This window comes from Etheostoma spectabile, chromosome 4, assembly GCF_008692095.1.
Source record: "Etheostoma spectabile isolate EspeVRDwgs_2016 chromosome 4, UIUC_Espe_1.0, whole genome shotgun sequence".
Lineage (NCBI taxonomy): Eukaryota > Metazoa > Chordata > Actinopteri > Perciformes > Percidae > Etheostoma > Etheostoma spectabile.
In genome coordinates this window covers 34,310,822-34,325,808 of record NC_045736.1, presented here as the reverse complement: position 1 = coordinate 34,325,808, position 14,987 = coordinate 34,310,822, and the positions used below count along the sequence as shown (strand labels likewise).

Genomic DNA, 14,987 nt, shown 5'->3' with positions numbered 1-14,987 from the left:
GCTGACTTTTCACTTTTACTTCTTACATTTTAACACAAATATCGGTACTTTCCACTCCTTAAATTTGACAAAATTGGCTCGTTACTTTAGTTTCAAATGATTTCAGTGGAGTTACTGTTATTATTTTTCGTGTCATCAATTTACAATATAAATATTCAATCTAATTGGATGGGAATATACGTTCCACTTGGTGCACCACTACAAGACGACTCAACAGATTCGGCGACATTCATGTGGCAAATCATGGCGCTAACGTTAGCACATAGTAGTATGGACGGCGACATGATTAAATATGAAAAAAACGGAGATCCCAGAGAGTCAGCAGACAAGCAGCAAAACATGCACAATCATCGTCTGCCTTATCTGAGAAAGACGTTTGAGATAGTAGGCATCAAGAATGACTCCTGGGGATGCGTAACTCTAAACGCATGGGGAACTTCTTAATTAATGTCTGTTTTGTAATTCATATTGTATCCTTTATTTTATTTCCAGAAGCCATATTTGAGCACACACATACATGTAGATTCCTTTAAATTTTAAGGGGGAAATTAAAAATGAGAAACTGGATCTGTGAGTTCCGAAAGAATCACAATTGGATTCATGTCTTGCTGCTGAGAATTAGGGCTGTCAAACAATAAATCTTTTTCTTAATCGCTGAATTTCTAAAGTTAATCGTATATTTTATCACATGATTAAAATTCTATTATTTTGTATTTCAGAACTGTTTTTAAGTACATACTAGCAATGGAAAGCATACGAGCGTACCAGTGAATCTCGAATGAATGCAAAGCTAGTTATGAACTTGACTTGAGATTTGTATTTGTTTCTTATTTATTTATTAATTTACTTTAAACAAATTAAAAATGTGTAAATCTGTCATTATTGCACAAATCCTCCAAGTACCTACATAAAAAAAAGAATCCCTGTCCTTACACCACAGCAATTAACTGAGATGTAACACAGTCCTACCATAACTCCTAAATAATTTTGACTACTCACTGACGTCCAGTGATCACCGGTTAATGAGACAGCGTTTGCACTTTTTAGCCGTTCCAATTTGGCTGCTTTCTCCATGTCAGGTTCAGGTTACGTATTGGTACCCGTGGGTAAGCTAGGTTTGCAGTCTAAGAGGCAGGACATCCCTAAAACTTTGTAGACCACCACATAACATGCAACACACCAAACATTTAAACATGTAATAGAGACAGTAAAACATGGATAGAAGGAATAAGAAAATGAGAAAACAGTGTATCTGTGTCGTACAGGCTGTGTATGCATGAAACTATGCACCCCTCGATGACAAGCTCGATTTGCTTTGGTGATAATAATTTTCCTTCATGCAATAAGCATATGGCTTTTGACGTTTGGAAAATAAAAAAGCGCCATTCAGAATTGTGTTGCTGCTGTCTTTCTCCATCATGCCTGCAGCAGTAGGATGTGTTAGGAGCTAGAATGGCAGCTTAATGATATGTACAGGTGCGGAAAAGGGTCAAAATAGTAGCCCAGCCCCAAGAGGCCGTAGTTCTAGTGATTTTAGAAGAGCTAAGGGGCATTGTTAATCACAATGCAAAGCTAAGTGTAAGTGTAAAATAAATCAATAAATGTCGAAAAGCAATTAAATAAATGAACGCGTTAATGCCGACGGCCCTATTCAGAATCTTTTTTACCTCACTGTCATAATAATCATACATGTGATGTTTTAGGCCTATTGACAGACATCCTGTCAAAATGTTGGCAATGGTATATAAAGAGCCTTTTTTCCATGTCCACTGAAGTTTCTCAGCTTCCACTCTAGTAAGATTTGTGTGGTCCAGGTAGCGTTCATAAAAAATGGTTATCATTCGCAGGGCTAACTTTTATACTTTAAGTATATTTCCAAGCCTGTACTAGTTATTTTTACTTGAGTAAAGAAGTTAAATCAGTACTTCTACTTTTACCAGAGTATTATTTTAACGCAAGTATCTGTACTCCTACTTAGAGATGGCAAAAGTACTCATTTTCTGTACTCTGGCGCTCATTAATTGAGTTACAGTATGTTCCTATCTTTATTCAAGAGCACATTGTTTCAATTTGAGAGCATTTCTCACTGATATTGTGTTCATATTTTGTTATAATTTACCTCAAAATCTTGCTCTCACACTCAAATAGTCACTGCTCGTGCTTGGATTTTCTCTGCTTGGTGCTCAAACTTTCCGCTTGGAGTCAGATATGTGGCTCGGACAGATTTCCTGCTCTCAACTTTGACCCTTCTCCTCGCACTCAGGCTGATTCGGCACGCTTGCGAATCTTCTCCTCTTGGATTTCTCCATAGACGGTTTAAGAAATAGACAATGTGACGCTGTTGTTTCCAATGGAGACCAGTGAGGTCTATTAGAAGCACAGCCTCCAACTGAGCTTAATGACGTAGATGTGACAGATGTAAAGTTATTCACTGTCAAAGTGATGTCAAAATGAATGGCAGTCAATGGAATGCTAACGGGCGGCTGTGGCTCAGTGGTAGAGCGGTTGCCTGCCAATCGGAAGGTTAAGGTTAAGACTGGAAAAGCGCTATATAAATACAGCACATTTACATTTTAACGGCGGGGGATTGCTAGGTAGCATCAAAATGGCGCCATAGGAGCTACGCTTCGTGGAAGCAGGCTTACTCCCTTGGATTTCTCCTGTGCTCAGATTTTTTTTGTGTTACAATCCTATCAGTATTCACCAACCAATAGAATGCCAGCTGTAGTGTTGACCAATGAAATGATAAATGCCCCATTGAGGGTGCGTTCTCTTAAATTTAGAACATTAAATTTAGAACAACGTTGCGGACGGCTGCTCTGTAACTTTATTTACTTGATTTACCCCCGCGAAGGTTAGGCTAAGGCTAACTCCAGATTGGCTATTACTACGCAGCATTTGTCTGTCCAGTGTACGGCAGACTCGCTCTCGCCTTCTTTTCAACATGAAATAAAACAATAAAAGTCATAAAATATGCATGTCCCACATGTGCGAGTAGTTGTAATAGGATACCAGAAAAATGGTCCACCATTTGGTAACAGCCTGGAGCCCTGTAAGTGGAAAGTGCAACTGCATGAATTATTTAAGATTGTTTTGCAGGCTTGCTAACATGCTTTGAAAACATGACCAGATTTTTTAATTTCCAAGTGAGCACATCTTGATTGAAGATGCAGAATCTGCTCTACAGAGGATAATGCTGAATTCTGTGGTTGCTCAGCTGGGCAGGAGATATTTATCTGCCCTGTGCTATCTTCACAACCTACTGAAAGAATTTCAGGAAGCTGACGCCTGTCTGTGCCTGTCTTCATGAGCAATCTTCGTACCTCTGTGTGATGATTGAGTCTTGTTCCTTGTATCATGTGATTTTAGTTGAAACAGCAGTAGCCTGATTTTTTTTTTTTAGTTTATTAACACTTTGGCACTTTTGTGATTTACAGTGTAGATTCCTTTTATGAATCAGGCACTAACAAAATCCCAGTTAGCTTTAAAAAAAGAAAAACAGGAGATTGGAAATTGAAATAATAAAGCAATTTATTGTTTTACGTGAAACAAGGATATTTCACAAATACAAACCGGCTGGGGCGGCTGTGGCTCAGTGGTAGAGCGGTTGCCTGCCAATTGGAAGGTTGGTGGTTCGATCCCCCGCCTCTGCAGTCATTGTCGAAGTGTCCTTGGGCAAGACACTGAACCCCAAGTTGCCCCCGGTGCTGCGCATCGGAGTGTGAATGTGTGTGAATGTTTATCTGATGAGCAGGTGGCACCTTGTACGGCAGCCCCGGCCACAGTGTATGAATGTGTGTGAATGGTGAATGTTTCCTGTAGATGTAAAAGCGCTTTGAGCAGTTGTTAAGACTGGAAAAGCGCTATATAAATACAGCACATTTACAAACCAACTTATCCAACAAAATGTCTTAATAAGTATCTACCGGAAGCTTACATTGAGGATGAATCAATCAGTTATATGTTCTTTAATAACCCCTCCATCTGAGTTTCCAGGGGTTTTCCCAAAGCCCCACTGTACCCACATTTAAGTTCCAGTAGGAACTTTTAAGTTGGTAACAGATTCATAAAGGAAAATGACACTGTATTTCCCTTTATTTTCAAGGTTATTATGAAATTTCACAACAAGTGAAGCAGTCACAACAAAGAAATCAGCTACTTTTCCTACACATCATTTCAGGAAAGGGTGCAGCAGAAAGAGTTTATCCAGGTTGGATGTCATCCGTTGTTAGGATTCTTCGGAACTGCATCATTAATTCAGTTGAGCATCCTGTCCTCCTCCGTTCTTATGATGCAGCACAATGCAACAGGAAGTCAAAGCCAACAGCATGGAGCTGGTTAATGACTTCTTAGATATTTGCTCTGTCTTGCTGGGAATAATGACTCTGACTCTGGCTTGAATCTGGCTTGCAAATCAGACCACAAACGTGCTATAAACAGGAACATATAACACAATGAGGATATACTTTCCAAGGCCAACATTCCCCTGGCCCATTGAAGTTTGAAGTGGTTTCTAATGGGACTAAAGGCAGAACAATAATATTTCACTTATTAATTTCGCTGCACAACCATTTTTCCCACCAAACTATTGTGTAAATGTGATGTTATGTAATGATGGCAAAAAAATACAGGAACTTGTGCAAAGTATCTAGCGTCATTCTCCGTTCGTCGTGGCGACATCACTTTCCTGTGGTTTCAAACTATAGAGGTCTCAAACATGCATTTAAGAAGTTCTAGCCCTCATTCTGAATCAAAAACACTGAATATTCTCATTCAACAGTCTCAAAGTCAGGGGCTGACAAAGGAGCGCTTATTCCATCCGTGTCCTTTGTGCCTTTGGGGTGTCTGAGCAGGATTCCAACACAAACTTGTGTTGTCTGTACAGATAAATATTACCATCTCGCTGAGTTTCTCTCCCACTTATTTTTTGACTCTGTAAACGCAGTCTGGTAAGAAAAACACAGAGAAGCATGATGAATGTGCATAAGCACTTAGAGGAAACATCAGGATCAGTTACAGCTAGATAGCATGCAGTATCTGTCCACACGACACAGATAACCTCCTTCCTGCTGCTTCACCTTTTCTCTGTTATCTTTTGGAAGTTCAAATTATTATCACACAGTTGCTATATAGCCAAGGAGGACCCTTTCATGATGGACTCTTCAGACATGTTCAGAAATACAGAGATTTGTGGAGTCTGAATTAATTTTGTAGTAACTTAATTGCCAACGGCTTGAATGTAAACTTCTTTCGTTATTACAACACGTTATCCAATAAAGCTTTAAATAGGGTTTACCAAATAGATGAATAAATCTTTCAGGTGGACATGCATGTTGTTGAGGTGTACAGAGCTCAAGAATTAATCAAAATAATACATTTTAATTACTAAACTGTGTCTAATCAAATCTGGTGAGAGAAAAATAAAAGAGAAGTTTGGTGCAATGATTTCAACGCACACAATAGTGATCACACTGATGGTGACTGGTGACCTGTAGTGATTAAAGAAATGATTGACGTAAGGAATCTTTGATGTACCAACCATGGTAGAGGAACAGGGTTGTATGTATGTAGATAGTAACAAGATGGCATGCATTGATTTTAAATACCAAATATGGCTATCATATGTGATGGGTGAGGAGAGAGAGGTATGTGGATCATGTATAGAAGGATAAACAATAAAATACCAGTTCTTGCAGATGGTGATAATGTTGCATTATGAAAAAAGACAATCTTCTAGGACGAGCGTTTGCCAGTGTCCACTGTCGGGCTGTTCATGTCCTGGGAGTACTTCTTAAGGGGGCCACTGTTTTTAACCCAAACTACAATATTTTTTCTAATCTCATCCAGTGGTTTGTTGTGCCTACCTTTTAGTACGATATCATATGAACCTGTTCATGAGAATGGGAAAAAAGTTGTTGTTCACCGGTTGTTCAACACATTCTCACTCCCATCTCACAAAATCTGGATGCTGGGTCAGGGCCTTTGTCGTTGTTAATGAAGCTAAAAGTCTCCTTTAACGTCACATAATACACCCTTGGATGTTTCCTTTATTGTCATATAACACACGCTCGGGTGGGACTTATTGGCGTCCCTTTTGACGCCGTTAGGTAAGTAAAAGGTTGTGGGTGGGCTTACAGTTCTGTGACTTGTGGGAATAAGTTAAGGACACACGCGGGGAAAAAAACCCGCTCTCCTGGGTGAAAGTCCTGTGTTTAACTACATTTTTATGTAGTTAATTGGCTAGAGAGTACCTATCAATCAAGATAGGAGCCACTGATGGGTGCTTTTGTATTTGCTGCTTTATCAAGTAATACAATCAGAGTGTCTGTGGTGACTTTCCTGCCCTAAATTTAAATGGAGCGCCGAGTGGCAATATTTAATGCAGTCAGCAGGGGTTAACACTTAACAACTGCTACTAGAGCCTGACAAATATTTGGTTATGAAAAAATCTGATATTTTCCAATATATTGGCCAATATATTTAAAAAAATAAAATCCAGAAACGTGTAAAAAAAACATAAACAAATTTCCCTAATACTAGTTATTTGTAGTTAATTATGAGTTCACACTAAAATATTATGATATAATGTAATATGATAATAATTTATTTTATTGTCACAACAGGACAGAAGAACATCAAAATATATTAAAGTTCTGATAAATAAAACGTAGAAAAATACAAACGTAAGATGTGAAACTTAAATTCCTTCGAACAAAAACACAATAACAAAAAAATGAATCTGAGTTGCCAACAGGGACATTGTAGGGCGCCCTTTGGTGGACAAATTATGCAACGCCAACAACACTCATAACATGGTTGACCATTTTTATTTTATTTTTTAAATATTATTATTATTTTTTAAAAATGTTGATACCAAGAGATTGCTGCGTTCCACTGTACTCGTAAATTGGGAACGTTCAAAAAGTAAAGATGCAAAGAAACAGTATGTTAATCGGGTGGCTATTTCATTACCACTGACTCACAATGGGGGACAGACAAAACTTCAAGTTCAACTTTGAGTCCAAATAAAAATAAACCAAAACAAGACCAAACAATTAACTCCCGCATCCACAAGAGGACAGAGCTGATGCTGGATGAGATCACATGTCAACCCCTGCCATTGACTGCGGCTGGTCTATGTGTGCAGCTCAGGTGGGACAAAGACACCTGGGGCCCGGTCTGTACTGTATCGAATAATATGAATAAGGGGAAAGCAGTGTGTGCTGGCTGCTCTTGCTTGGCCTCAACTTCCTCTTCTAAGGTTATTTCACATTCTGCCTCACTGGCTAGTAGGGTGTGTGTCAAATTTGTGTTTAGATTGAATGCTAACGCTACATGGCTAATGTGTTAATGCAGGCAAGACAGCTTCACTGTGAAAAACATTGCACCTCCCTATTAGCCTCAGTAAGTCATCCCGCTAGCTGTTTTACAACTGTTGACCGTGTTAGCATGATTAGCCACATTAGCTAGCCGCTGCCTCCCCGACTCTATCATCTCCACGGCTGAGCGTGTTCCCACACGTGTTCATTGCTGTATTAGCTCCAAGTTTGTTAGCTCATCTTAGACTAAACTGTTATGAGTGTGGACTGGAGCATATGAAGGCATCGCACAGGTCAGAGCTGCCAATCTACTGACGTCACACAGTCGACAACCTGCCTGCAATTACATCTTACCGCTAAAAGCTGCCCTTTAGAAACAACCTCAAATCTTATGGACAGTGACTAGTTGGATCAGAAATTCCAGAAAGTTTCACATTATAAATGAGAAACAGCAAGCCAATGGATAGAACAAGAGCTTTTAAATATCTTGATGTATGGATTAATGACAAACATACAGTACATGGAAGAATCATATTAAAAATATGGAGACAAATGTAAAATGTGTTTAAGATTCTAATGTGAAGATGACAAAGAAGCACTATCAGGGTACATACATACTAGACGTGTCACGGCTCTCCAAATCCTTGATTCGATTACATGTTCGAGTCTAAGGTCAAGGTTCAATTTGATTTTTGATTTTTACTTTTATTTATTTTTAAAGCTATGCCCTTTTTAGACTAGACTTTTATGCAATATACTATTTGACCTGTGTTTGCAATGTACCACACTACATTGTCAAATTTAAAACTTTTGGTGTGCCTTAAACCTGCATTCTGTCTGAATTCCAGCAGAGGGCAAAAGTGCAGTTACAAAAGGAGGTTCGGTTCTTGTAGAAGTCTGTGAGAAAGTGACACACAACAAGTTGGGGGGGGGGTGGGAGGGGCAGTTAACCCATTGGGCATCAGACAGACGCACGGAGATTAGAAGGTTATGTATCGACTTATCTTACGCTTGGGTATACAGTGAAGAAGCTACAGTCTCAAAAAGTTGGCGTGTTCCTTTAATGCACTCCTTGTTGATACTAGTGAAATGCCAGTACATTAGAGGAAATAAAAAAAAATTATCATTTGCATACTGGATAAGAGGACAAAATGGAATTTAGCATCAACTGTTCTGCAGAATTGTTACATATAATTTTCTGGTAAAGGCTTTGATTTGACATGAACCACAAAGTGAAACAATACAAATTAGATAATATACAACACAATAAAGGGTTATTAGCGGCAGCATTTAGAAAAAAGAAGAGAGTGGACAGAGATGAATCTTAACATTGGACATTTGGTTTAAGAATATTTGAATAAGAGCTACTCCAAGTATCTCAACAATTTTTACAGATTTATCAAAACATTTAAAGGAGAGCTGCAAGCAGTTATGTTGGAATCCGGGGGTCGTTGGGTGACCTCACGCACCTCGCTGAGTCCAATTGTGTAACCTAAAATGTGACAGCATCTAAGTAAATGTCAGGAAAAATTGCAATTCGTCCAACATTAGGAAGTATGGCAATGGATGAGTTGCATAGTCTTAAGTACAAACCCTAACTTCCCATTCACATTCAAGTTATACATGTTTTGTAATGGCACCAATGTAATCTTTGGGGGGTGCAGTAGACCATGCCCACTTTGATGAATCGCTATAACACTGTAGGTGTGACCTCAGGAATGGCCCTAGATGGTACCCTTTCAAATTTCAGAAAAATCGGAAAAGCCATTCATGAGATATAAACTATTCGTACTTGTAATGCCCCCTAGTTGCAAATATTTGTAAAATGTGTTGGCGAGCCTCAGAGGGTCATCGCAAACAAAAATCTTAAGTTTTGAATTGATAGCATTTATTTTGGCTTAGATATGGCAACGTTTGTTTGTCCGGTTCCAAAGAAGTCTATGAGAAAATGACCCTACTACTTCCATTATTTATTACCTCAGTTTACCTCATTTTTATAATGATTTTATGACCTCAATTCCAAGTTGCTAACCTTATTTAATACAGTTCATTTTGTTAGATTATTGTGTCATTTATTTTAAAATAAACAATCGGGGGATGCTTTAGGACCTGTCAATCAGGACATAGGCTCAGCAATGCTAACCATGTACATTGGCATAAACCTGAACTTGTTTTTGGTTGTTGTCCATATTTCCATCTTACACTTTGACCCATCAAAGTTAATGGAACATTTTGGTCACCTAAAAATATCTCATTTAACAACCAATCTAGCTAACTAGTTTTAGCAGGTAACTTAAGAGAAACTCTACCGAAGTTTGTTGAGTGAGATGGCCAAGTGTCCTTTGATTAGCCTTTGTGATCCATGCTTAACCTAACTAACAGGTGCCTGATTCCAGACAACAAGTGGACAATTTCTCTCAAAGGGAGGATTCTGATTGACCGTCTTGATTTAGTCTAAGGAAATAAAAAGTTTCCCAACTCACAAAAAATAAGATGGAATATGACCAAGAACAAAATCATTAAGACCTAGTGTGTCCAAGGTGTCCAAGGTGTTAATCCACATTTGTATTTTTTTGTGATTACCCAGGTTCTTTTCTCAATAGCCCCTATTTTATTTTGTTATGGTTCAGAAGTATGCCTTTAAGCTGTCACTGTACCTAACTGTATGTGTGTGTATTTTTATTATTTTATTATTTGTAAGTTATTTTGACCAACCAATGTCTCGTGTAATAAACAGCTGCAGTTTTTAATTCCGTAAATCCTACAAGTTATTTTATTTGCAAAAAAGCAGCTCAAACGTATTTCTCTTTGTACGTATGCACAGGCTGTGATTTTTTCTTCATGCTCTATGTTTAATTAGAGGCAGCTTCCACTGACTTGGAAATATTCAAGGTCTTCAGGGTGATGGTATCAACCCACAGTCCATACACCAGGTTTACAGAATCTACTCTCTTGACAGAGAACTTATAATACCTGTCAGGTATTAGGTTGTTGACCTCTATGATGTACGACTTGCATGTAGATTTAGTAAACTGGCAATATTCATCAATTGTTGGATGAAAACTCATCACGTGGATCTCAAACTCTTGGTTCAACTCCTGAGACTGCTCACCTGCAACTTCCCAACACAGATATGCAGTGTTGGATGTTGTGCAAGTCTCAAACCGATTAAATATAACTGGCATCTTCTTCTCTACACTGAGCTGTTGTATGGGGAGGCTGCCTGTGATGTGGATGAGCTGGTTCTGCAGGTCCAGCGGGCCAAGTTTCCAATTCAGTCTGCTCTTGAAGGCATCCAGGTACTGGTGGGTTTGCTGGAGCCTCTCCTGTATGGAAGCTGCAATGTCACTGTCTACCAAACCCTGGTTGTGCTTTAGGACAAAGGCCTCCAACTCCTGACAGCCCCTGATGATTTCTTCATAGAGCAGTTCCAGAAAAGTGAGGTAGAGTTTAACCTGGGTGTTAGCCAGGGTCATTGCACGCTGCAGCCTCTGCTGGTCAACGAGAGACCACACCGTGCTGTCAGACAAATGTACAGTGTGCTGCTGCTCATCTGCTGTTGGTAGCAAATCATCACATTGGATTTCCAAGTAGTACGAGCTCCTCTGCATGAGCTGCAGCCCTTTCTGCATCGTCTGGGAAATACATCACAAGAACTTGTGAATCTACAGGTGCTTTGCTATGGTGCTCAATCTGTCATACAGTACATTTATACTAGTGTAAGGACATGCAAAACACAGACTGGTGTGGACAAAAATCAGAAGTGCTGGTTCTCAGCACAGGTGATCATGACTCATTTCCGACACTGAGGCCCTTGTGTTTGTTTACAGTTTTTCTCCATTGGTTTGGCTCATTTCTTGAAACAGAAATTACATTCTCAAAACTCTAAGATCATTTGGCAAAACATTCTTACAGTTTAGCACAACACTATAGCTCACTTGCAAAAGCTCATATCTCTCCCAAAACAGTTCACTCATGCTTCAAAACTAAATTCATTTCTCATATAAAGAGTCAGTGCCACCAAAATGGCAAAGATCCTTCTCAATTGCTTCGCTCATTTCTCCAAACAGACCGGACGTTCTCCACACTCTTGGTGCTTTTGCCAAAATAACGTGGATGGTTCGGCACAACACCATGGTTCACCTGCAAAAGCTCATACCTCTCCCAAAACAGTTCACTCATGTGTCAAAACTAAATTTCCTTCTCATTTAACCAGTCAGTGCCCCCAAAATGCTCTGTCCCTTTAGCATTATGTAAGCACTGCAAGTCAGAATGTTTAGATATTTTGTCACTATGGCAGAGGACATGGAAATATCCCTCATATCCACCTTTCAGTCTTAGCCCAGTCCTTCATTAACAATGGTGACAACCCGACAATGCGTGAGCTTAGAATTGTAAGGTTCTATCTCCGTTTAGGGTAGTTCTGAGATATTGAGCATCAAAGTTTTTACATCCCAGCTGACAAAACCGTCATGTAGTATAATCTTCTATTATAGCCTTATCTATTACATGTAATCTTTTTATTTTTATTGTTTTTTACAAAAATAACACCACACAGGCATTCCTGTAATAAACACCTAATGGATCAGATTGTGTCAAAAACTCAATGTCGACCATAAGTGAAGATATAACCTTATAATTCTAAGCTCACGAATGGTTACTGTACTGTTTTTTTGTGCTTACACAATACAATTGTGTATAAAACTGAAAAAAGAAATAGGATTTCACAAAAATATATACTGTAATACAGAATTTTATTATCATTCACACACATACTGTAAAGTAACTTCTATACATCAGAGTAAAAAGAAAATGTATACAGCATAACACTGTAATATAAACACACAAATAAAAAATCAATGAAAATTATATACAGCCTACAGCGCCCTCACCCTCCCTCTCCTGACCTATTCCACCACCACGCACCCTTCCTCCTCCTCCTCCTCCTCCTCTTCCTCCTCTTCCTCCTCTACCTCCTCCTACTCGAGCAGGCAGTTGCTCTTGTTCATTTACCTGGCCAGGTGCCTCCATGTTCAGAAATTGTGCTGGTCTTGCACTGTCAAGATCTTTCTATACATGTTTGGGAGCATTCACAGTCATGGACAGCACCTGCGATGTAACTAAACATACTGTTTGATTGGACATCTGAGATGTGTGAAACTCCTCCTTCGTTATAAAGTTCTATTTCACCGACTGTCAATTGCTGTGAAAAAAAAAAAATTATCAAATGTTCCAAGGGATTCATATGTGGTATTCATGGTATTATGTTCTTGATCATTTTGACAATTGAACAGACTATTGCATGTATGGCTATACAATGAAATGATGCTGACAAGTTTTGGAGTGAACAACATTAGACCGAGAATCAACAATCAGTTTAGATCAGCAAGATCTATTCACTTGGAAATTGTGCTAAATGTAGGCTACCTGTACTTAATCATTTGCAAAGATGTACTGAGACATTGAGGCATGTACTTAGGCATTTGCAATTTGATGAAATGAATGAGGAATTCATTTCTGTTGTGAACAATTGCCAAGTAGTTTGGAGGTTTGTCCATGTTGTTTTGAGAATGTAATTTCTGTTTCAAGAAATGAGCCAAACCAATGGAGAAAAACTGTAACACAGCGCCATTTCTGGTCTGAAAACCCTAATATGTGTACAGTGCCACTTTCACCAACACTGTATCCTAATGCAGACCATGCGGACAGTTGACTGAAAATGACAATGCAAAACTATCACAGATAGCTTTATAATCAAAACTACTGCTTCCATGCCCTGCCCATTTTCCTTTACTCACCAAAGGCCAAGATTTAACTTAAAACATGTTATACAAGCCTTAGAACATATGATGACTAATCAATAATACAGAAGTATTGTAGCTCTACATTATGGTATACTTACCGTGATGCAGTCGTCACTTAGTCTGGTGCAGAGCAGCTGTAGGATTTGGTTGGGGAGGTCTGGGAGGGGATCAATTTGAGTCTCCTGGGCTCCACACTCTTCTAAGCTTGTACAGGCCATGTTGATTTCATCCATGGTTACTGTAACATACAACATTTACATTCAATGTGGATTGAATGCAACAAACAGGCAATTTAAACAATGTGTGTATTTTTGGCATTGTATTTAAAGTGAAAATCTTAAAAGATGTAAATTGTATTGATTGGTTGATTGATTGATTGATTGATTGATAAGCACTTGTGAGAGTTTATTGGACTAGCTTATTGGACATTAAAGCTCTAGGGCTTAGTTTCTACCCATCGTATTTCTTCCCCATCCCTCCCTCACACAGTTGCTTGTAGCCAAGGAGGATACAGAGGATTAAAAAAACTTCACTCAAGCTTCTGCAAATGAAAGCCACCGGATGACACCATTATGTAAACATAGCCGTAATGAGAAACACAGAGAGGGTTTTGAGCTTAATTAGCTTTGCATTAACTCATTTGGCAATGGCTTAAATGCAATTTAAAACAGTTGTGCACTATAGCTTTAAGTTAATAGCTAATGATTGTAGACGGCCTTATGATGTGAATGTGTTTTAAATGCGTTAAAGCCATGAAGACACTAACATAGAGATACAAGACCTAAAGACTGAGGTGAATAAATTCCCTCATTTTTAAGAACAGTGCTGCGAGATAAAGCGACAGTCAAGCTAACTCAACCATGCTAGCTTACTTGAAGCAACAAGCTAGCAAGCATTTGTCACAATTGTCAGTACAGTAACAATATCAGGGCAGTGTAAATGACCTCAGAAGAATAAGCATTAAAAAATACTCAATTAAGCCAATACACATTACCCAATATGTTATAAGTCCACAACTTTAATACCTTGATGATTTCCTAAAGTGAACAACATGGTTAGCCTGATACAGCTAGTTAACAAGCTAATGCCAGATAAAACCAATACAATCATCTACTAAATAATAAACAATATAATACAGCAGGATAGTTAGTATATAACTTATACAACAATAGTTAAGCCTATCTACTTGCCGTTGTTTTACTTGAGCTTCCTGGGATCCTATATAGTTTAATGGTAACTCTTGTTTATGGTTAAATTGTTAATCTGCATCGTTATGATTCATCTTCCACGGTTACGGAATGGCAGCAGCAGCCTGCAGGTTCTGTCAGAGTCAAATTTTACAGAGAGTGGACTAGTAATCCAAACTTCCAAACAACATGGTATAAACACACTGTGCTAATCACTGTCAACACCCGGAAACTCTTCCATTGGTCTATTAGAAAGTGAATTTTATTTAAGAACACATTTTAGTTTTTAGAAATTAAGTTGTGTAGTGTCTGGTGAGTTGCAGTTCATTAGCTGGTTTAGCAGTAGCCTCATAGCTTCAATGCATTTTAACACATCTTATTGCTTGGCAGTCATCATGTCATTCTGTAAGTGACATTTTTTGATAAGGATTGCAAAAACATTGCATGTTTACATATGAGACAGATGCATTGGAGAGGAAAAAGTAGGTGAAAAGTTCCAAAGAATCTCTGGCATGTCTTTACATGCAAAGAATAATGTAATAGCTGGCAAAACTGTCATCAGGCAAATGTTATTATATACTGAAAAGCCATCTTTTGTAGGATCACCCACAGTCATCTCCTACTACTTGTCTAATACTGAAATGTTGGCAGCTATTACAGTAAATGTATCTTTGCAA

At 38.6% G+C, this 14,987-nt stretch overlaps 1 protein-coding gene across 1 annotated transcript; it reads right to left on the bottom strand.

The window, feature by feature from the left end:
• Positions 1-8,608: 8,608 nt before the first annotated feature.
• Positions 8,609-14,404, bottom strand: LOC116688180 (fibronectin type III domain-containing protein 11). Its single transcript, XM_032514021.1, has 3 exons — positions 14,314-14,404; positions 13,222-13,361; positions 8,609-10,954 (listed from the first exon to the last, which is right to left on the bottom strand). The coding sequence occupies exons 2-3, from the start codon at positions 13,354-13,356 to the stop codon at positions 10,172-10,174; spliced, it is 918 nt and encodes a 305-aa protein (XP_032369912.1). The 5' UTR covers positions 13,357-13,361; positions 14,314-14,404; the 3' UTR covers positions 8,609-10,171.
• Between the last annotated feature and the right edge of the window lie 583 nt (positions 14,405-14,987).